This window comes from Chinchilla lanigera, unplaced genomic scaffold (assembly GCF_000276665.1).
Source record: "Chinchilla lanigera isolate Chin_1 unplaced genomic scaffold, ChiLan1.0 scaffold00029, whole genome shotgun sequence".
Taxonomy (NCBI): domain Eukaryota; kingdom Metazoa; phylum Chordata; class Mammalia; order Rodentia; family Chinchillidae; genus Chinchilla; species Chinchilla lanigera.
Window position 1 is genome coordinate 8,465,726 of NW_004955430.1, and position 23,870 is coordinate 8,489,595.

Here is a 23,870-nt window from a genome sequence, read left to right on the forward strand (position 1 = left end):
AGGCATTATGTTCCAGTCTGCCTAAACCCCCAGTCAGCGAGACTAAGGGAGGAGTTTCCAGTGCTCAAGAGGTACATTGTGGTGCTGACTGTAGCTTAGCCTGGCAGAGTGGCCCCGGCTCCAGAAGGGAAGCTGGGAAATATGCATGACATGCAGGCCTGCGTCCAAGGAGATGGCAGGCCCATCCTTTACAGCCCCACCCTCGCTTACCCAGTGTCCGGTGAGGGAGTGCTTACCAGCATCCAGGAGCACTGCAGCTAGTAGTTTGGGTGGACAGGGTCCTTCCCTGTAACACACAGCTCTTCCCAGAGCCCAGAGCGTTTCCTGGAAAGCAAACACATCCTCTACCCCGGACGCAAGAGCAGCAGCTGTGGGCAGGGCCGCGTAAACCTCGGGTTCGTGATCTGGTCCCTCTCAGCCTGACCGCTCAGTCACCCACACTGAGGGGGTGCAAATGCAGGGTGAGCACGAGGAACGAGCTCCCTGCCGTGTGCCCTGGTTTCGCATGCCCTTCACCCTCACCCCCACCCCGCTCCTCACCACAGGCCTTGGCTCGCAAAGCTCTTTCCGGGAATTCTGATGCTTTCCGTGCCACAGTCTCTTCCCCACCCTGGAGTCTGAACTCACAGCAGTCAGTACAACTGGAGCCAAATGGCCACAGATATGTTCACTCGTCCATTGCCTGCTTTCCCTGCCATGCTGTGAGCCCAGAGAAGGTTGGCACAGAATTTGTACTATACACCCCAGTGCCTAGAAGACAGAACAGAAATGATGGCTAAGTGAAACATATTTTTCCACTCACTTAAAGCAAGATTGAATATCTTCATTTTGCAGATAAGAAACATCACATCAAACAAGAGAGTTTTTGGCTACCAAAGCAGTGTGCGTGTGTGACTATTCTATGCATCGAGCAAGGGTGCTATGCCTGTGTGGATTTGTGGGTCCATTGTATGTGTGTGTCTGCAGGCATGTGTTGTGTATGTGCTGTGCATTGTGATGTGTATATATTAAAGGAACATTGCACATGTGTGTAGTATATATGTATAGTGCATTGTGTGGTGGTTTTTTGTTTGATACATACGTTATATATGTGGAGTGATATACCCAAATATGATCTGTCTGATGTGTTCTTGTGTGCACATGAATGTTCATGTACAATAATATGTATTGTATATTTTGGCAATGTGTCCATGGATTGTGTGTATGTTTGCATGCATGTTGTGATGTGGCATTTGGCTTGCCTATGTTTATGTGATGTGTGTTTGCATGTTTGTTACACTGTGAGTGGTACATGTGTACATACTCAAGTGTGCTATTATGTATGAAGGGCAGAGATGTATTGTGTATATGGGACAAAGTGGACGAATGTGTTTTGTGCACAGGTGTGCATGCACCGTGTGTGCGGTGTGCATGGGTGTAATGCATGTACAGTGTTCTACATAAATTGTGTGTGTTGTGCATTTGCTGTGATGTGCACATGCACTGTTGGGATGGAGTGCTTGTTTTTCATGTTTGTGTGATACATTTTTGCATCTATATTTGCTGTAATAGTGTTGCATGTTGCACATATGTTATAACTGTGTAAGGCAAGTAGAGCACAGGTATATGTGCAAGCGTGTTGCATGTATTATGTTGGCGATAGGATGTGCATGAATGTGTGATGTGCGTGTGTGTGATGTGATGTGCATGTGTGTGATGTGTAGTGCAGGCAGGTGCACTTGGTGCCACGTGTTTGATGTGAGCATGTATGTGTGTATGTGTGTGTATGTACCGCTTCAGTGATTGCTTCTTCCTGCCAGGGTAAGCAACTCGCCTCCGATTGGCTGGCACTTTCCCTGTTTTAGCACTCACAGTCCCTGAAGTCAGGAAAGCCCTCAATCCCAGGCAGGAGGTGCAGTTGGACTCTCCACCCTCAACTTGCCCGGCTTCTCACAGCCGCAGCTCTGTGCAGAGGTGTGTGGCGCCCTCTGCTGGTGCGTGCAGCCTGTGCAGCCCCTGGCGAGTCCTTCCCTCCCCCACTCAGCGCCTGAATACACAAGGAACAATGTCAGGCAGCAACTCAACTCCCCTTCTTAAGTGACAATGCTCTCCTCTTCCCGTTTCTTTTAAGACCAGATGAAGTACAAGACATTGCACACCTACTGTGTGCAGGCCCTGCTTTTCCACCAGGGCTGGCCAGACAGTAGAACATTTGGGGCCTCTGCCTCCTGCGTAGTGTACCCCACCCTATCATTTGCCCCTGAACTGCTTGCGAGTCGTCCTTGACTCCAACCCCGACAAGCCTCTCTGGCCCCAGTTCCTTCACCAACCCCACACCAGTCCTGGCCTCGGTCCATTCCCCCTTGCCCAGGCCCCATGTCTTCCCTGCTATCTCCAGCATCATGCTAGATGGCATTTGGAGTAGCGGACGTGTGAGGAAAGGTACCAATAATGCGAGACCAGCAAAGAAAATCATCACTGTAAACACCGTCAAAAGACAGTCTCAGGAAAGAAGTCAAATTATAGTGGGCATTTACAGCGTACTTACTGTGTATTAGAGATTGTGCTAAGTGGTTTTCATTAGTGTAATCTTCAAAACGAACCTATAAACTAGATCTGTTTTTATAAATGAGCAAACCAAGGCACAGAAAGGTGAAGGGGCTGGTGTCTGACTTTAAAATCACACTTTGGATCATCATGCAGGAATTCCTAAGTCTGCTACCTCACAGACCAAGCGTTGGACAGGTCACAAGAGCTGGACACCTTTCGAGTTTTTCTGCCTTGAAGTGGGGAAACACACAGGTTCATGGAGAGACACACAGGGGGCTGCTTCCCTGAGCACCCTCCGGTACAGAGGCATTGGGGCCAGCTGGGGTCTCATCACAGGGGCTGGAGGAGCTGGAAACATGAAGCCTGAGATGGAAACAACTGGAATATGCTCAGTAGTGAAGGGAGAGCTCAAAAATCTTCTGCTGAGGGGAACAAGGAAGACACAGGAAGATGTCTATGGCTCAGCATCTGCAGGAGAGATGGAACCCACGGGCTCTAATCAATCCGTTCTTTACAGGACAGCTCAGCCTCCCTGGGATGGCTTGCTATGGCGAGGGGACACAAGTGGACTAGAATACACAGACGAAATAAAGAGAGGGGCCTATGACAGAGCCACGAACTGAAGCATAAGGTTAACGCAGCCCTGCAAAACTGCTGTCAACAGAAGGGGCGGCGAGGAACTAGCCTTGCCCGATTAGCCTGGTGCAGCTCTGACAGTTTTTAAAGTTCATCAAGGCCCAGCTCTCGTTTGATCACCCAGTGTAGGGCAGTGGATTCTTAGGATCAAAGAGGTTCCGAGTGTGCCAGTGTCTTGTACCCTAATGTCCAGGGCAGAGGCCCCCCCAACTTTGCTATTCATCAGAGCTCCTCGAGAGCTTGTTAGAATATGCATTCCTGGCTGCCACCCCAATAGCTTCTGTTTGGCAGGTCCAGGCTGGGCCACACATTTGCATTTCTATAAGCTCTCAGTGCTTGGGTTGTTGCCACTCTAAGGCACATCTCTCTCCTAAATAGATGGGCCGGAGCAGGGCCCCTCAAACTGTAACATAGGTGTGAACCACTGGAGCACCTTGTCACCATGGAAAGTCTGATTCTGCAGGTCAGGGTGCAGCCTGAGGTGCTGGGTTCCCAGCTGGGACCTACACTGCTGGATCACAGACCCAAATTTGAGCACCAAGGGGCCACACCACTGGGTCTCAACAGATGTGGACATATAGTTCCTCCACACTGCATTAAAAACATGACATTCAGATCCCCTCCTTGAGACCTCCCTGTGACTGGGTTTTGGGGTGCTGGAGTCTCCATCTAGAGATAGTTTCTAGATTCTTTCTGTCCTACACAAAGACTTGGTCAAGACAAGGGCAAAAAGTTGCACAGTTTTACATTTATTAAAGATAGGAAAAGAAACAGGCTCTACAGAATGAGATTGGGCCAAGTAAAAGTAGGAAAATAAGTACACTGCACAAGATGAGAACAGGCTACTGGGAGAGAACAGAGCAGCAGAGAACTCACTGAGGACTGTCCTCAGGCTGACAGCAGCTCTAGCTTGTCCTGCCAAGCTGCTTGAGTTCTCACAAGAAGACCAGAGGCAGAGTTCTGGGAACTGTTCGACTCATCTGTCCTGGGATTTTGTAATCAGAAAGTCATGGCTACTTCCCCAGTCAATTGTGCCATGCCCTGGTCCCCTGCCTTAACCTCATAGTTGGAGCCCAGTCAACTGAATTTTTAAAAGTTAATTGTAGGGTATGTGCAATGGTGCACACCTATAATCCCAGCACTCAGGAGGCTGAGGCAAGAGGACTACCTCAGCTTCGAGTCCAGCCTGGGCTACATAGTTAGTTCAAGGCTGGCCTGAACTACAAAGTGAGACCCTGTCTCAAAAACCATAAAATAAATTAAAATAAACTAAAATATAGAAAATAAAAGTGGATGCCTGAGAGTTTGGGGAACTACTAGTATTAAATGTGAGTGATGAGGTGGTCAAATATAGGAAGGTTCCCGCACAGAAGTGGTACTGGACTCAGAGAATAGAAGGGAGCAGAAAGGGACATGATCTCCCTGGTGACCCCAAGTATTTTAGCCAGCTGTTTGGTGCCTGCTCCCATCAACTTATAATTCGCATTAAACATGGGTCCAGCTCATGTTTCCCTGGTTTAGGTACTCATGACTGTGACTAATTTATATGCTCATACATCAGTGGACCTGCAGTTAATTCCTAGAACTACCTCTTACTGGGTGACCTTATGCACAGCACTCGACCTCTCTGAGGCTGTTTCCACAATTGTAAGTAGGATGATAATAACACCCTTGCACAGAGTTGTAGAGAAAATGAGATAAAACGTGATAATTCCTCCTTTTTAAAGTCCATGCAGGGGCTGGGGATTTAGCTCAGCGGCAAAAGCGCTTGCCTGGCAAACGCAAGGTCGTGAGTTCGGTTCCCGGTACCGGAGAAAAACCAAAAAAAAAAAAGTCCATGCAGAAGTGGCTCGTATATTCTTCAGTGAAGTGGCTAAGAGTGAGTTGGAGAGAGAGGGAGAAGGTAGAGCTGTGACAGCACATGGCTATCCTTTCTGTGACTCAAGAGTGTTTTTCTGTCCCCAGTAGCTGCTATATCTTCACAAACTTGGCAGCACATTGATTATCCAAAATGTCTTAAAAAGTACTCAGACATCAACCTGCTTATTTGATTGGTTTAGGTTAAGTCGGGGCATCGAGAGTTTTAAAGTACAATGTAAACACAAAAGCATACCACAAAAATAATCTTTGCTTCAGCTGTCACGCCCAAAGCAGTTGTTGCAGTTAGGGTTTGCAAGGGAATAGATTTAGTACAGGACACATAATTTATAGGATTACTTTATAACATTCACCTAAAGAGTCAAGTACAAAAGCCTACAGGAGATTTGTCCACACACTAGAGATCCAAAGAATCAAGCTGAGGGGCTGGGGATTTAGCTCAGCGGCACAGCACCTGCCTGGCAATTGCGAGGTCGTGAGTTCGATTCCTGGTACTGGAAAAAAAAAAAACAATAAACAAAAAAAATCAAAGAATCCAGCTGAAAGCCTGGATCCCACAGTAAAATCCTGCATGAATCCAGCTGAAGACCTAGAGCCCATGGCAGTGTCCTCCATGAGTCCAGCTGGAGGCCTAGAGCCCACGACATTGTCTCATGCAAGTCTGCACTAGGAAGACCCAATGGTCAGTGGTGGAAGCTAGAAAGTCTGCACCAGTGGGATGAAGGATCTGTGCCAGCAGGCTGAGGGATCTGCACTGGAGCCAGGAAACAGTGTTCAAGGCAAGGACCAGAGCTTCTTGAAAAAACTACAGCCATCCTTGGTGACAGCAAATTCTCCAGCTCCTCTGACAATGTGAGCAGCTGAGTTCATATCAAGAAAGTCAGCATGACAAGCTCCTCCAGGAGAATCAACAGCACCATATTCCCCTCCAGTTCTCCTTTTATGCTATTGGCAGCAGTCCTCAGGTGGGCCTTCCTCACCCAGCGACGCTGATTCAGTTCAGCTCAGTGTTACAAGTTGACTACTAGTCAATCCACTACTCTGGGTGTGATGGTGCACACTTGTAATCCTGGCAGTCGGGGTGGCTGAGTCAGAAGGATCAAAAGTTTGAGCTCAGGCAGAGCAATTTAGCAAGAAGCTGTTTTAAAATTTTTTTTTAAATTTATAAATGCTAGGGATGTAGCTCAGTTCAGAGGCCCTGGTTTCAGTCTTTAGTACCACAAAAAGAAACCTTTCCCCCAAGCACCAGGTAGTGGGTGGCCCTTCACAGTCAGTAAGGAAGGCTGGCAAGGATCCCTTCCCCTTCCTTCCTTCTCCATCTGACAGGCCATGCAGGGGCGGGGGCACCTGTTGGGCAGCAGTTTTGCTGTCAAGCAGAAAGCTGGGTTGCAATCCAGAGGCCCTTTCAGTGCCCTCCCAAGCCTGTGCCACCAAGCAGTGAGTTGTCCCCACTGACTCCTGCACCCTCTTGGTCTCTGGTGGCCCAGGAAAGAAAGAAGAGGCAGTTGACAGGTTATCAATAAATTGAAGAGGATGGGCTATCAATCTGTTATGCAGTGAGGAAGGAGCAAGAACAAAAATAGGCTGAGGTTGGGACCCTGGCTAGAACCCCATTCAGCTCTCCCCATCTACACGCACTTATTTAAAAAAAAAGAAAAGAGGGAACATCTGGATGCAATGGCTCCTGCCTACAGGGAGGCTGAGGGCAGCCTGAACACCTGAGTGAAACCCTGTCTCAAAAAAAGTCTGGTGACTGCAGCTCAGTGATAGAGTACTCAGCATGTACAAGGCCCTCAGACCAGTAGAGGAAAAAAAAATCATTTTAAGGACACAGCTGTGACATGATCAGCGTGAGTGATGCTTCTGGGGTCTAGCCAGGTCATAAAAGGAATCCACAAGCACTAAGCTTTCAGCCCTCAAGAGATAGTAGCCATAGCCTCCCTCCTTTGGATTCATTATGTCTCGGCGAGCTTGTGGTATAGACAGGGCTGACAGACGGACTCGTGGTAGTCAGTGTGGGAGGGTCTCTGTGCTTCTAGACAAACCCAGCCTTGGGGGTCAGGTTACAGCTGTCAACTTGCACCTTGTCTTTTTTTAGTTCCTGGGAAAATTGATATTATTCGCCCCAGTACCAAAGTTTGGCCCTCAGAATCTCAGGCCTCACAGATACCCACTAGATGAAAAATCTGTAATTTCATATAATCCCTATGTGGCTTATATCCATGTTAAAGTTCAAGAATCACCATAAGGCCAATTGTTCACAGTATGGTGGCCCATTAGGATCAACTAGAGTTCTACAAGTTACCATACCCAGGCCCCACCCTAGACCAATTAGACAGGACTCACTCTCTAGGTGATTCTAATGAGCAGCTGGGCTGAGAAGCACTGATTAAGGCCCTTTTAGGTGAAAGAGATGTTCAAGTTACTGAGCTTATTAGGTTATGCAAGCTTACAAAGGAAAGAAAGAAAGAGAAAGGGAGGGAGGGAGGGAAAGAGGGGGAACAGTAAGGCAAGACTACAAGAGACAGACAGGCAAGAGACTCACCATCCAGCTATTTCTAGGGCCTTCCTGACATCCATCAGGACAAGCATCCTGGCACCTGTCCCAGCATTCTGCCCTGTGTAAACTTACCTAGCCCCGTCTTGCTATTACTCAGCACCGCTCTCTACTCATGCTGTGGTTGGGAGCTGGCAGCACCTGGGACTTCCCTAGAAATGCACACCTGCAGGTCCCGCCCCAGACCTGCGGGATGTTCGCTTGCATATAACAAGACCCTGGTGGTTCAGGTACACAGCAGAGGGGCACCCAGCCACCTCTTGGCTTCTGCTGCCCCACCTTTAGGTCACTGCCTCAGCTGTGGCCCCCTGCTCTATGTCTCGAGACAGAGGAACTGAAAGGCGCACCTGGTCACTCTTTGGGGAAGGCTGGCCCTGCCAGGTGGAGCTGTTGCTCGCAGACTCTTCCTCGGTGGCTGTCCCTGGCAGTCATTTGGTGGCTATCTATGGAACCAAATGAACTAGAAGCCAGGGTCAGACCAGGCCAACCCTTTCGAGGAAACTGTGACCTATCAGAGAACCCCCACAAAGGGGAGGGGCTGCACACCCCTCTCGCGGCCTGTGTCCTCTACTGGTGAATAGCAGACTGGCAGCAACAGCCTTAGCTATGAACTCTGGCCCTTGCTATACTCCTGTCTCACCTGTGACCTCTGTTTCCACCCCTCTAAGGGCTCATGTCCGGGCTGTGTCCCACCCTCCCCTTCCCACACCTGGTCTGGAAGTTGGTGCTCCCAAGGTGAGCCCCAGCAACTACAGACAAACTGGACGCAACACTCTCATTTTCTCATAATGAGGAAACTGGTTCTGCACTGTTACTTTTTTGTTAATATTGACAACCAGCCTATATACCCTTGAGAACAGGAATGGTATCTTCCTTCCTTCATTGAACAAATATTCATGTAACAGTCATTAACAAGTGAGAAGGTGCATGAGTGTACTGGTGGGTATAAACAAGCCACCAGGTTATTCCATCTGTAGGATCAAGACTGAGACCCAGAAGCCCACCAGAGTGGGGAACCTCTGCCAATGTGGTGGGGGTTAGGAATCAGAACCCTAAAATGGCTTTAGAAAAGCCAGGAGAAACCTTTGTACTCTGGCCAGGCGAGGGGAAGTGCAGGAGCATTAATGCTACAGCCAGGCCATCTGTTGCAGTGCTGTGACTCATCTTTTCCAAAGCGTCTTCCAAATGCATTTCCCAAGTTCGTAGGGGGTCCTGGAGCAGCATGGAGAGAGGGAGGGTGTGCATCTGTGTACAGACCAAGACCTCAGGCTCCGCTGATCTTGGAATGTGAAAATGCAAAGTTACATGCATGGAAATGGTCTTTGGGGCCAGGATCTTGCCTTATAATCCAGGTCACATCCTGGGCCAGAGAAAGCATCAGCATCCTATGTTGGCTAAGCAGGAATGTAAACAACAAAGCCAGAATTCAAACCTGGATGGATTTGATTCCAAAGCCCTCTCCTCTTGTTGCCACTCAGATGAGCCAGTGAGGTCAGGGGTGGGCTTTGGACATTTGTGCCACACGTACAAAATGAGATAGTACACTATTCACCAAATATCTAGTTGAAGCACAATAAATATAGCCCCAGTATTTAAGAATAGCTGCATGCATTTCTCTCTGGAGACTTTGCATAGGTTATATGGTCACTTGGGGGCATTGCTTACAAAATCCAAAGCCTTTGCTATCTACTGTCTCACTGCTTTGCCCAGCAATGCTGTGGTGTAGGTATAGCAGGAATTACAGCCCGCTCAACCCTTAGAATCTGAGGTGCTGAGAGCTGAAGTGACTTCCTTGTTCCAAGGCTTCTTGCGTGGATCACCACTTCTTGCTTATGTGTTTGCTGACCTACTTACCTTATTCCTGCAAAGAACTGAAAGTGGTTTAGAAAAGATTTGTCAAAAAAAAAAAAAGAAAAAAAGAAAAGATTTGTCATGAAATAGACAATTGCTATTATTGTAATTGTTAGTCAAAGTAAAGAAGATATTTTAGGATGTCTTTCCTTCAGTTTCTGGAACTTGCCAAGCCCCTGCAACACTGCACCTTAGCAGACGCTATGACATCTGCCAGGAAGGCCATGGCCAGCCAGGTCTCTTGACTATGACCTTCCAGCCTTGGCTTTGATTTCACGTCCTTTCTCCTGACTGTCTCCTTCAGATGCTCACTACAGTTGTTGAATAGGGATTAATGAGGTATAAACTTCACGATATCAGGGACTCTCTCAGTTGGGTTAAGCAGACCCTGAAACAAGGATTTGTTTTGCAGGAACCCTAGGAAACACTGGTAAAGCTGGGAAGGTGGAGCAGAGGATGGTAGGCAGGCAATACATGGTGTATTTTTAAGCCGGTTGTGTCAGCTGCTGAGGCCTGCTGGGGATTCACAGAGACAGAGTAGAACGCACATCTCAGTGTTGCCAACCTTGGAACTTAGGGTAGAGGGTGCTGGGTATTAACACACCAAGTCTCAAAGGGAGAAGGAAGTGCTGAGGGCAAAACATTGCCCGTGCTGAAAGAGGCATCTCACCCTAGGGGTGGTCAGGAGAAGTTGTCAGATGTCACAGAACATAGCCACAAATCACAACCTGTCACACACGTTTCTTTGGCTGTACCATTTTAAAAAAAAATTGGATTTGTGACCAACATTTTAAAACCATAGGATTTCACATAAAAAATGAAGCTTTTCTGAAAACCAAGAAGACCTGGCAAAATGGGGCAGAATTCCTGCCTGGTGACATCAGCTGCTCCTTCGGGTGGGCCATGTGGTTTCTGCTCCGCTGTGGCCCCTGCTCTACCTGAGTAGCTGTCTCCTTGGCTCCCTGCCAGCCCTGCAGACATGTGAGTTTGTGCTCCCTCCACACCTGGAAAAGGGACTCAAGTGCCAAGGTGGGATTGGCCAGGATAAACATTTAACAAAATAAAATGGAAAGCACCGAAGCCACACATGTGAGCCAGGAGCTTAGAGGCCTCTGCTCCCCATGGCTGCCTGAATGATAAAGACATTTTCACTGTCAGGTCAGGATTCTAGAGAGATTAGGTCGAACTGGGAATCCACGTAAGCTCTAGTCTCTTGGCATCCTTTGCCTGTGATCCTATGTGGTGGACATTATAGCCATGTTGTACAATCTCAGCAGGCGCTGCGGCATGGTATTCTCTGTGGCATGGTATTACACCTGCTAGGGTTGGGCAGTACAACAGCACAGTGGGGGTGAGGACCAAATGGGAGACAGCAGGGGAAAGTTCTACAGTGATTCCCAGAACACCTGACCAGTTCCTCTGCTGTGTCAAAGGACAATCAGGAGGCAGGTTTAGACCACAGCAGAAGTCAACCAGCACACACAGAGCTTTGCAAGATCAATAGCTTCCATCTGTTGGAAGCCTCCTGCAGGCAACGCACACAGTATATTCCATAGGTCTCTGCTTGTGGAATCTTTATATAGCCCTCTAAATTAACTCTGCCTATTATCCTCACTGTGTACCTGAGTAAGGTGAGGCCCGGAGAGGCTTGTAAAAAGCAGTAACTAACAATTTGCTGATTGCTTACTATTAACAGGACACTGAGCTAAGTACTGCACATGCATTAACTTAGTTGATCCTTCCAATAACGCTATTTCACAGATGAGGAGACTCAGGTGAAGTAAACTGCATGTTTAGGAATAACAATAAATTAGAATTCATTTTACCAAAGACAAAACTGGGCCTGTGGCTCTGGAAATTGTTGAAAGGGAGGATGGTTCTCAGGAGTTTATATCCCTTGCTCAGAGCACATAAAGACAGATCCAGGATTTGAACCCCATAGCGCAAGCTTGGTCTCCTCCCCAATTGACGTATACCCTCCTCCTGTGAGCGCCTAAACTAACCCAGCTTGGGAGCCCGGTGAATGGAGTTGGGATTTGCCTGCGCTCACGGTAACCATAATGTCACAGCCTACTTCCCTACGCTGTTGCCATCCGACCCCATGGGCCGACAGGGGTTATCCTATTTGCGCACCCCAGGCAGCTCTATGCTGCACAGAGGCTGTTGGAGCCCATCCCTGTGGTACAACCAGGAGCCTGAATATGCATTCAGGATTCATCTCTTCTGAGTGTCTGGGAGCTGCACGGCCCCCACCACACAGGGCCCTGCTCCCAGTTGCTATGCCTTCCAAAATAAGTAATCAGTTCCTGGCTACTGGCTCCTCTTAAGAGCATCTAGTGGGCCGTGAGACGCAAGGCCTTGCCAGCCTTCTGTTTATAGTGTTTAGTTGTGCACTGAAGAGCTGTGTTGAGGGTAACAAGCTTTCTCATAGCTGCAGGCCCAGCTCACTCCAAGCCTGCCCTGGTCCTCCCCTAATAACACCTGTTCATCCATGGCTGTGTTCAGCTCTGGTTTACCGGTGACTCCTTTGCCTGGAGAGGTGGCCCACAGCAGTCTGTATGTCTGAAGGCTGTATGAGCTTCCTGCCTGGGAGAGGGGGAGGGTTGTCCCTGAGTTGCTGCAGGAGAGCCACCTCCACGGTGTGGGCATCTTCCTCCCCTCTGCTTCCTAGGAGCCTTCAAGAGCACCGCTGGTCCTGAAAAGCCCGCACCCTGTGAGGTTTGTCCCGGCCATGCGCCAATCGTCAGCACCAGCTTCTCTCTCACTGTGAAGAGAAAACACAGTTATATCTCATCATAAGTCCCAGCAAATTCAGGTCCGACAGGAGTCCATGAAATGCTCTTTGAGATACTTGCTGTCCTGATTTTGCATCTACCAGATAGGGACCCGAGACAACAAAGAACACCAAATTTCAAGTCTGGTAGAGCCTTATAGTAATGGTCTATTTGTCTACTAATGACAGCAAACACAGTGCTTTTCCTAATGCTTTATAAAGGCCATTTTACCTTTACAAGTGACCCTAAAAAGGGAGTGTTCTTCCCATCCAGGGGAAGCCAAGGTACCCACAAGCTAAGTGACTTGGCCAGATCATTGCACAGCCGGTAAGCGGCAGAGTTCCAGCATCCACCACCTGAACTACCGGGCCAGACTCCTCCTCTGCAGAGAAAGTTTCAAGTGGCTGAAGAGAAGCTGTGTGTCCTCGTCACCAGCTGTTCAGCCAAGCAGGATGCTCTCCTATCTCTGGGGGATGTCCAAGAAGTCTGGTTTTACAGAGCTACAGTTTGAATGAGAATTTTTTATTTAAGGAGTGAGTCCCTACTACGTGCCAGGTACTGTGCTAAGCACTTTGTCAGGCTTATTCCTCACAAAAGCTCTGACACAGCCACGGCTGGGATTCCTAGTGTGCACAGGAGGAAAACCAAATGTGAAAGTAGATCAGCAGGGATCCCGTGCTACAGCTGTTTAAAGTTGGTGCTCGTGTACCAAGATGATCGTGGGTACTATATTCATGTTAATTGCATCTTACCTTTTTCAAGATGGCAAGAAAATGGGCACTCTCTGTGGGTGCTCATTATTATTCCTTGATTCTCACTACAGGCCCAAATGATAAATAGCGATATCCTTATTTTTCAAATGAGGAAACTTGTATTATATAAACTTCCCAAAGGGAAGTTGGGAAGCAGCACAGTGAAAATTCAAATATGTCAGATTCCAAAGTTCAAGACCTTTTGACCACTTTACTCTAAGGACACACACGTGCTTGTCTTATCTCTGAGTCTCGCAGTCTATGGAATGAAATTGATAAAGGGGTCAGCCCTGAGAACGGGCAAGGTGATACTCTATAAATGGCCCCACAAGGATTCCAAATGTAGGCTTCTCTATCCCCAAACTCATTTCCCATCTTAGAGAACAGATACCCAAGTAATAAGGTAGGTTTTTTTCATACCCACTAAATTTGCTGACACAAGTTACCAGTCTCAGTCCCAGGCCCCCTGGACTTGCCATCCCCCACAGCCATGAAGGAAATGGAGACTGCACAAAGGACTCTCTGAACCTGCTTGTGAGCAATGCCATGCATCTCTAAGGACAGAGCAGAGATTCTGAAAGTCTGGTGGACTGGAGCGGGAAGCTCAGGAGGGCATGGGGAGAGAAGCCGGGACAGTCAGAGAGGCAGATGCGGGTAGCAAGGCAATCTGCAGAGAGTGTCATGTTGTAGGGGCTCCCACTCATCTTCCTAAAGCTTTACAGAAAAGCTGGTTCCACTTTAGACACATTTTTTGTTTGTTTGTTTGTTTTCTTTTTCTGGTACCAGGAGTCGAACTCACGACCTTGCTCTTGCCAGGCAGGCGCTGTGCCGCTGAGCTAAATCCCCAGCCCCCAAAGACATGTTTTGATTTCAGACTGGGAAAGTTCATAATTTTGTCTTAAGCATGGTTCTAAGGACCCGTCATCCACTTAGGGACTTCTTTCTAAAATCCATAGCAATATCTTTAAAAAATTAGTGTGAGATATAAAACCTAGTAAAATCCAACTCAGATCTATATTTGAATCAATGACATTGAACCATATCAAATTCCACAATGTTTTGTTCATGCCTGACGGTACATAAAACATTGTCATTGGGAGAGGATAGGGTGAAGGGTGTGACAATTTTTTAGGACTATTACCACTCTTGTGAGTAATTAACTATTTTAAAATGAAAATTTGTAAGTTAAAAGACAAAATATCTTTAAAAGCAACCTGATATGTAACTTCTCTGATAGTGATAATTCTGATAGTGAGAATAAACCTCCCATTTTACAATAGCTATCAAGAATCTCAGAATAAAATTTGAAATTCAGTCTAGAAATACCTTGGCCATATTGTCCTGTATATGGATGGTTTCTCCAAATGTTGACTTTCTACACTTACTGGTATTTCCTGTCTCCTGAATTTTCCTCCTTCTTGTTATTGTTTTATTGTTGTTTTTATAATTCTTATGAGAGACGTCAAGTCCTTTATGGAAAGAAACAGTCTATAAATACATTAACTAAGAAAATAATTAGCTAGTTTACAAGCTGTATGCATGTGCCTTTTAATCCTCTAGGAATTACTGTCCCCTCTACACAGGACTCTTCTCGAGAGTCACCTCAGGTCTCCTGTGCCTTGAGAGTCCTCAGCCCTGGAGAGGACGGCACCAGGCAGAAGGTTCTCAGCCAGTGAGCAGCATGACGGACACTGGCTAGCCTCAGTCCACCTGTTCTACCTATCTATAAATGCCTTTAAGTACTGCAAGTCTGGAGTCTCGAGATACACTTATTTCTATGTCCCATGGTAGGTATGACCCAGAAAGAAGTGCTGTGAAAACACATTTTAGGAAGGCACCCTGTGAAACCTCTCTGCCTAGGAGGTTGTTGTTACACTTCAGTCAGCATAGCAGACTCACTCAGGCTCTCTACAAACCTGAAGCAAAGCCAATGCCAAGCATCCTACCCACCCAAAAAAAAGAGGGAGGCAGAGAGGCTCAGAGGGCCGCTGGTGGGCAGCACCATGCACTGCCGCCCCAAGTATCCAGTCCCAGGTCAGCTGAACAGAAAGCGCTGGAAGGCACTGAAGGTTGAATATCCAGCTAAACCACTCTTCAGTGAGTCTTGCCTCCTTTCTGAGCCTCAGTTTCTTCATCTGGAAATGGGGTTAGGTAGCCCAACCCACAGATTTCTCATAGGGTGAACATGCAGTAATATGTACAAAGGGGTCTAATATGTTGTTGACACTACACGTTTAACCTTTGTCCCTTCTTCAGTAATAATAATAGGCTAACGTTTGTTGTGTGCCAGGTGGTGGGAATACACAAACAAATAAATTGCCGTCCTGCCTTTGAACTGATGATTAGTGTTCATAGATATTTAACACTGTGCATGATCCTACTCAAGCCTCACAGTAGCTTTATGATGTTGGTTTGTTTTCTTTTTATAGATGAGGACCGTTGTTTGCTGAGAGTAGTGCTGGTGTGCGGTGCCCCTCAACTGCAACAAGCAGGGTGTGGGGTGCACATGGCAAAGGAGCTCTAGAGATCTGAGGGGAAGGAGCTAGTGGATGGCACTCCTGTAGGGCATGCAGGGGTTTCTTTACATGGAATTTTTAAGAAGAGCTTCTGGATTGGAGCAATTGGAGCAGCCCCTCCGCCTGTGGGACAAGTTAGAGGGTGCTAAGTGCTTCTCGCAGCCCTCTCCTCACAGCTCCCTGGTTCTCTTCCCTGCAGGTGTCTTCAGCAGCAGCTGGAGGACAGCCTGCCCACTGCCAGCGTCATCCTCTGTTTCCATGACGAGGACTGGTCCACCCTCCTGAGGACAGTACACAGCATCCTTAACACAGCGCCCAGGGCCTTCCTGAAGGAAATTGTCCTTGTGGATGACCTCAGCCAGCAAGGTAGCTATGGGCGTCTTTCAGGCTCCCTAGGGTGGGCCTAGGCCCCTCCAGTTGTCAGACCTGTGCTAAAATGAGGGTTTGGAACCTATCTGAGGAAAGGTTCCCGGATGCAGACCTCCAAATGAGCACCATGTGCACGTAACTTATTAACAAAAGCATCCATGGGAAACCAGTAAGGCAGTGGGGGAAGCAAGGCAGAGAAAGGGAGGAAGCCATGCAAGAAGATGGCAGGAGGGTCCTGTGGAGAGTCTCTTCAGTCTAATCCTGCTGGGGCTCTCTCAGGCCCCAGCTTCCACACAGGCCAGTGAGTCTCTCCCAAGACACTGCCCAGCACAAGAGGGTGACCATTTTCTGAGTGTTCATTGCCTCCTGGACCCACGGCAAAGCACTTTACAATTTGTTGTTTAGAACAACCCACCTATTGTCCAGATGAGGAAAACAGCCCAGGGGAGAGAGGTGACCAGGGCTAGCCCTGAACCTAGAGTGTCGAATCTGCTTCCTCTGACAGGAACTCACTACAGGAACACCCCAAGGTGAAAGAGGAGACAGAGAACTCCACTGCCTGACCTGCAGGTCAATGGTTCTCAACCTTAGCTGCCTCAGAATCATATGGAGGTCTTGTTAAAACACTGATTCCTGGGCGAGTCCAGAGATTCTGGAGTCTGAGGTTGGGCCTAAGCTTTGCATTATTAACAAACACAGCTAGTGTTAGTGCTATGGGCCTATGGCCCACACTTTGAGAACCACTGCCCGATTTTTTGGCTTGGAACCCACGTCCTACATTTCTGGCTCAACTAAGTGACTTACAGAGGCCTCCTCTGGCTTTGTGGGAAAATGCAAATACTCACAGGGAAGCTGAGCATTTTCGAGCTCTACAAAGCACATTTCTAATGTGCACAACAAAGGATGGGCTAGGATAAGGAAAGACTTTCATTTGTTCTTTTTAAAGTTCTCCGGTTGGGAGTTTAATCAGCCTGGCCATGGCCAAAAGTCAGACTAGCGAAGGCTCTGGAAGTGCCTGGGGGTCCTGAGGCACACAAGGCTACATATTAGGCAGGATGGATAACAGTAACTGGGCTGGGCTGGGCTGGCTGTGATAAATGCCCAGAGATACAGCAAACCCTGCGGCTGATGCGCACCTGTGGTCCCTACCCGCCAGCGTCCCTCAGGAGTGCAGAAAGTAGAATAGCTTTACAGAAAGTGAGGTGCCTCCGATATCCTCAGGTCCCTCTGGTCCTGCCAGGGGATATCTGGATCCCAGGCCCAGCAGCTAAGCTGCTGCCTCCTGTCCAGCTCTCCTGTGCCCTTCACCCTTAGGCTAGCCCCACATTTCCTGCTGACATTAGGGTACAAGGCCTTTCCCACAGCTAGGGATGGCACTGGCTCTGTTTATCCCCAGGTTACTTCTCTCAGACCCAGAGCTCAGACAACAGTGTTCCCATCTACTCCTCCCAGGCACCCTGAGTGCAGAGCCCGCCAACCTCTTTGCACATGAGAGAACTTTGCACATGAGAGAAACTGAGATGCACAAAGCTGCCACAAGGTGCCTCGAGCCACCCCAAGCTGCTCCCGGCTGTGGTCCTCACAGTGTGGCGGTCATCTCAGTGAGCTTCAGGCTATTTGTCTTAGTAATAACTTCCACACTGGATTGTTGAATGAGAAAATGCATAAGATGCCCAGCCCGTGAGAGACTGACAAATGGAATTCATTACTATTGCTCCTCTCTGGGAGGAATGGATCTAGGATAATACCGGCTTCTTCTGACCACTCTACCCCAAGTCATGTGGTCTTACATGCTTCCAAGGTCAAGCCACCATTACAGTCTGGAAGTTCTTTCTTGATCTCTCCCGGAAGCCTGTAGGTTGGCAGTACTGGACTGGTACGGCAGCTCCACACAGCATCAGAGACCCAGATCCTCTGTTTTTCAACTAGCCATGTTTATCACATAGTTTTGACCTCATAATCACAGTGGGGCTGCTCGACCTCTGGGCATGGCATACAGACTCCTCCAGGAAAAGAATGAGAGCAGATAGGCAGAGGCCAGTTAAATTTGTTGTTGAGAGGAAAAATATCAGTTAAAACAAGAGTTTCCCAGAATCCTCTCATTTATTAGCTTTCTACCAGAGAATCTGCCAACAGAAAGAGAGTCTTGGGAGGTGGGTACTTTGAGCCACCCTGAACAGAATCAAAGTTCTGTCAGAGAAGTGGAAGGGAGAATATTTCTCCTTTGGAGAAGGTGATTAACTGTGTTCAATTCAGTAGACTCATATAGGGTGGTTCTCAGATGTGCAGATTCAGAAATTTTAATTGCTTGACTAATAGAGAGTCCTGTCTAGGGAGTGGACTGGGACTGACAACTTAGGTGGAAAAGTAATTACTGTAAAGTAGAAAAGCAGTACACTTTACCCCTGAGAGATGTGACAGCCAAGAGACTGGGGATCCATGTAGCCAAGAAAGTGCAGATCCCGCATCCACTGCTCTAGATATTGTTTCCCCCGTGGAAAGCCTGTGATGGTCAGAAGGAAGCTCTCAGGGAAGGAGGCCCAGGAATCTGGTGGGGGCTCCTGGGTGAGGCTGGCAGCCCTCTGCCCCAACCCCCGGCACCTGCCTAAACATCCAGCTCTCAAAGCAACCCAGCCACATGTGTTCACAGTCAAGACTGCCTTTGGGCTGGGACCCTGGGGAAAATCCTCACTCTTTGTGCTCAACACACATATACTGAGTGCTGGCTGCAGCCAGGCCCTGTACTTGGGGTTGGAGTAGCAGAAATACGTGAAGTACAATCCTCACCCTTGGGGAGATCTTGGTGGGCTGGGGCTCCCCATTTCTGAGGATCTGTGGAAGCCTGGACTTCTCTGTGGATGCATTATTCCTTCCATCCTACTGGCTTGTTCCTGTTGGCATGTGAGTGCCACGGCTGTGTACAAGGAGGAGCACACGTGTGCATGTACACACACACACACAGAGTTAGGTTTTTCCTATTTTGTGCACAGGACCTAACAAGTGTTTCTCATTCTTCCCATCACCGTCTTCAGATCCTTCATTGCCCTTTCCCCCGGAACCAGTCTTCCTAAAGCATTGTACAGACTCTTAGTCTCAGCTTTTCATCCTCCCCCTTCCTGCCTGCCAGCCTTTCCCTGCAGACTCAGCCTACCACTGCATGCGATCTCTTCAGCCAGTGCCTCATGGACTTTCCAGCTGCCAAATTTAATGCCCCCTCTGCCTTTAACTTCCTTGGCCACTGTTTTAGCTTGGGTTTCCCAGAAGCAGACCTTGACACAGGGATTCAGGAGCATACGATACTCTTAGGGGCTGAGCAAGCTCTAGCTTCTCCAAGTTCTCTGCACACAATCCCTCCTGAGTTCTAGCAGACAGTGTCATGACCTGTCTAAGCAAAGGAAGCATCTTACCTCTGCGCAACAACCATACTATAATAATGCACTTGGGTTTCTAGGACCCTCGTGCTCACCATGGGTTCTAATACAGTGATCCCAGTGACAGTCATCATAATTGCATTGGCTATGGCACCTGTGACCCCACTGACCAAAGCCCTGTCAATTCCAGGACAACTCAAGTCTGCTCTCAGCGAATATGTGGCCCAGCTGGAGGGTGTGAAGTTGCTCAGGAGCACTAAGAGGCTGGGTGCCATCGGGGCCCGGATGCTGGGTGCCACCAGGGCCACAGGGGATGTGCTGGTCTTCATGGACACCCACTGCGAGTGCCACCCCGGCTGGCTGGAGCCCCTCCTCAGCAGAATAGCTGGTGACAGGTAACTCTCCTCTCCCACGGTCAGCAGAGCAAGGGATGGGACTGGGAGAAATAGTTTGTAGGTTCAGCCACTCACACAGCAGAAGAGTCTCCACAGCTCAAAAAAGTGCCAGGATCTCCACCCTTAAGGTCTGATTTGCTACTTTGGGGTTTTCAGACGCCATGTAAGAAACCCAGGGAATTACAGTTGGAAGGGAAGTTATGAGTCTTCCTGTCCATCCATCTTTTCTATCATAGATGTAGAAATGGGGTCTGAAGAACTGTTTCTACAAAGTTACAAATATTTGAAATCCTATTAAGTTGCATCGAAGTGCAACCCTGTACCATGTCATCATTGCCCTTGGCTTTTGTCAGTAATTTTAATTAAGATCATAACAACATAGGGATGGGGGTTTTAAGCTAGCCTATGTCATAGATTTATTGATCCATCAAAAGGAAGCATTCGATTCCATGACCACTGATGTTTTACCTAAAACCAGCATTCTTTGCTTCTCTGGTGTTGTCTTAGTTACTTTTCTCTCATTGCTGAGACAAAATACCCAACACCCAAAATTAAGGAAGGAAAGATTATTCAGCTTACAGTTTGTGGAGGTTTCAGTCCATGCTTGGCTGGCTCTGAGGCAGAGTGGCACATGGCAGAGGGCAACCGTTCATGGAGGCAGAATAGCAAAGCTGCCAGAGCCAAAGGGAGGAATGGCGGCAAGCAGCTTTTTTCCCTCCCTTACACTGTAAATAGCCTATGCCCACCCAGGGGGCTTGTAGCACTCACATAATCTCCATGCCCTCCTCTTCCACAGGCTCAGGATGTATGCAAAGTAAGCACCCTGGTTCTCTGCTGAGTCATTTAGCCAAACCTCTAGACTCCACAACTTGACACAATGTATCAACCGTTAACAATCCATCCCTTGTCAACTTGGCAATCAGATACACTTCTTTAAACCAGTTTCCAGATACAAAGACATTATATTACATTAGAACCATAACAGGCGACTGTAGGAAATTTCTGATTTTCCACCTAAAGCCAGGCTGGAGAGGACTGTACTGTACATCTGTAGTTTAAATTTTTTTTTGACCATTTTTCTCCTTTTCCTGTTATGATGGTCATTTTCTTTCCTATTTCCTTGCTCAACCCACAAATTTCCCTGAACATGTACTGTCAACTATTACCTTCAGTCTGAATACCTCACTTCAGAAAGCCAAGACCTGGCGGCTGCCCACCTTAGCCCACCTCAGGCACAGCCCTTGTGACTCAGGTAGGCCTATCACAGAGTGGGACCTCAGTAAATGATGGATGTTGTCCAGCCAGGTGGGACTGATGCAAAAACACAGCCATACGACATCTGTCCTTGCACTTCTACCCATGGGTAAAGGTTTACTGCCTCTTTTGAACTTGGAAATGACCACACACATAAGAAAAAAATCATGAACTTCATTGGAAGGGATCTTGGAGATATGGAAGATAGATGCCACATGGAGGGGGATTTCAAATGACATATAGAAAATTGACAGTTTTCCAATGATTCTATTTTCAAGGACAGTCAGAATTCTAATTCTAGGTAAAACCAAGACACTGTTTTGAGCAGTTCTATGACAGATTACTCCCTACTCTTGGCTCACATCTCATAAGAAAAGAGCGTGTGCACAAATACAGCCGACGCAGGACAAGAAAATATTAAACTCTACAAGGGTGCCATATTTGTTTCTTTTTGCACCTGAAGTGAATGTGTATCACTGGAGGCAGACTCTACAGTGGTCTCACTCACCCGCCATTTCATTCCCATCCCGGAATCACAGATGGACGGCTCTCACAGAGACTGTGGAGGTAGTTTTATCTCATGATTTCACCCCCTCAGGGTCACTTGGCCACTGGCAGCTGAACCATCTTCTACGCTTCCTTCATATTTAGGAACCTGGCAATTAATGTTATTAAGTCTTATCTCTGAGTAGCCCTGGCAGATTTCTTTCAAATGCATTCTTCAGTGCCCCCAGCCCTGGCTCCGTGAGGTGGCTCAGGCAAGCTTCCCTGTCTCACAGGGAAGAAACTGAAGCTCAGAGTTGCAATGACACGCAAGGACACGTGGAGAATAACAGGTAGCAGAGTGGAGTTTTCTCTCTCGGTCCAATGCTCTTTTTACTGTGTTATGACCTCTTTTTAAAAATTGGGAAAGTTGGTCAGAAAGAAACACTCAGTCACCCGCACCTTCCACCCCAGAGGTGGGACATATGTGGAAGCACTGCAGGGAATGTCTCATGTCTGCTTCTCACTTTGGAACAGTTTCACAGATCTGAGGACTCCTTGCTCCGGGCAGAAGGAAAGTCAGTGTCCTTGGCCATAAATACATGCAGCTCCCTGAGAAGCCTTCAGGGATTGGGAGGAAATTCTGATGTCCCATGCCCTCCACCCTTTCCCGGAGCCTTCCTTCCCATTCTCTCTCCCTCTCACACCCTCCCTCCTTCCCTCTCTATCCCTTCCCCCCTTCACCCTCTGTCTGTCTGTCTGTCTGTCTGTTTCCTTCACAGACACACACATGTACACTGGGCCTTTGATCCTGATGCCTTCCTGGCTTGGCTTCCCCTTAGTGTCCTGTCTTTTCTGTGTGTTATGATGTCTTTTCATCCTCTGCACATTTTCTTCGTGGCTTCCTGTCCCATTCATTTCTTCCACCCCCCCCCCAATTTCCAGCTTGTAAGTCTGGGCAATGAGGACCTGAAAGAAAAGCTACCTGTCTAGAATCTGAGCTCTTTTTCATCTCTGTCCTCTCCATGTGGCAAAGCCCTGGGAGCTGCAACATGAGAGTGCGATGTCCCCTTTATGATTTGCCCTGCTTCGCTGGGGACTTGGCCAGATGGCTCTTCCAGATGTCCCAAGGCATCTCACCTCAGGGACCGCAAAGGCCTGTGAGCTATTGGTAGGGCTGCTCATACTGCCGCTCTCTGAGAGAGAAAAGGAGATCCACCTTCCTCAAAGGCTTATGTCAAGAGACATGCTGTCACCAGTTGAGGACCCAGTGCCAGAAAAAAAGGAAAAGTCTGAAAACTTTCCTTAAAAGGGTGGAGTGGAAATAGTGAAAGAACAGCGTAGCAAGCCACCAATCAGCTATTTCAGAGAACCATGTCTTCCTTTACACGCTGGTCAGAGAATTCAGGGCCTGCTTACTGGCTTGGTGCCCTGACCCTGCCTGCAATGCACGACAAGTCTGCCGCTGCCTATGTGGCAACATAGAATTTTTTGTTTGAATTTTTTGGGCCTCATAACCCTTTACTCCTAGTTGGTTTTAGGGCAGTCCTGGAAGATGCTATGGGGAGTTAAATAATGGAACACAGCCTGAGACTCCCCTGCGTGTGCATGTGTCTGTGTGAGTAGCAGAGTCTATTGTCTGTTAGTAAGTGCGCATACGTATGAGTGTGAGTACAGGCGTGCGTGTGTGTTAAGGAGTTCACTCCCTCAGAGGGAGCAGCTTCCTCTGGGCTTGGTGCCCCAAGGAAGTGCCCCAGGCCCCATCCTCCTTCACACCCCTCAAGGATAAGTTCTCTCATTTCTCCCCGGAAAAGTCCATACCAATCCTAGGGTCACAAAAACTGGGAAGAGAGAATTCAGGCCTTTTCTCACTTCAGCACAAGAACCAGGAATATTCACAAGCTTTTAAAGTGGTGTTTATACAGCAGACCTCAAGGAATGTCGAGGCCCAGGAAAAATAGAGACAAGATAAAGTAGGACTGTTCTTTATTGTGGTAAATTGTTCTGTTGGGGGAGTTGAAACCGCAGTCAGCTTCTGAATATCAGGATAGCGGTGTATTGGGTAACCTCTGTACTTCAGTTAATTAGTCTTTGTTGACAGCTGGACTGCCTCTGTACGTCTTTTGACTTCCAGGAACTTGGCAAGGCTTCCAGAGGATCCCCCTTGTACCTGACCGGGAGTTCAAACTCTGTTCACAAGTGGGAGGATGATGGAGTGAGCAGACACTGTCTGCTCCTTCCAAATCAAACAGGGTCCCTTTGCTGTTTGGCTTTAAGTGAATTCCAAGAACATCAGACACATTTGTAGGTACAAAAACAAAGCTAAATATAATACTGTGGGTTTTTAAATTTTGATTAACTACCCTTCTTGAGTCACTAGACTGCAGTTACTCACTAATTTAGCCCGGATTAAGCAGCCACTATGGCCCATGGGAATAAAACCGAAGCAAAAAATCTCTCCCTCACTCACTGACACTTTATTCTTCATTTCTATCCAAGATATGC

The 23,870-nt window shown here is 47.9% G+C and overlaps 1 protein-coding gene across 1 annotated transcript in view; it reads left to right on the top strand.

Annotated features, from left to right (window-relative positions):
• Positions 1-23,870, top strand: part of Galnt15 (polypeptide N-acetylgalactosaminyltransferase 15) — a 46,811-nt gene that overhangs the window by 1,953 nt on the left and 20,988 nt on the right. The window contains exons 2-3 of the mRNA XM_005387449.2: positions 15,693-15,859; positions 19,424-19,628. Coding sequence (XP_005387506.1) covers positions 15,693-15,859; positions 19,424-19,628 — 372 coding nt within the window. The remainder of the gene's footprint in view (positions 1-15,692; positions 15,860-19,423; positions 19,629-23,870) is intronic.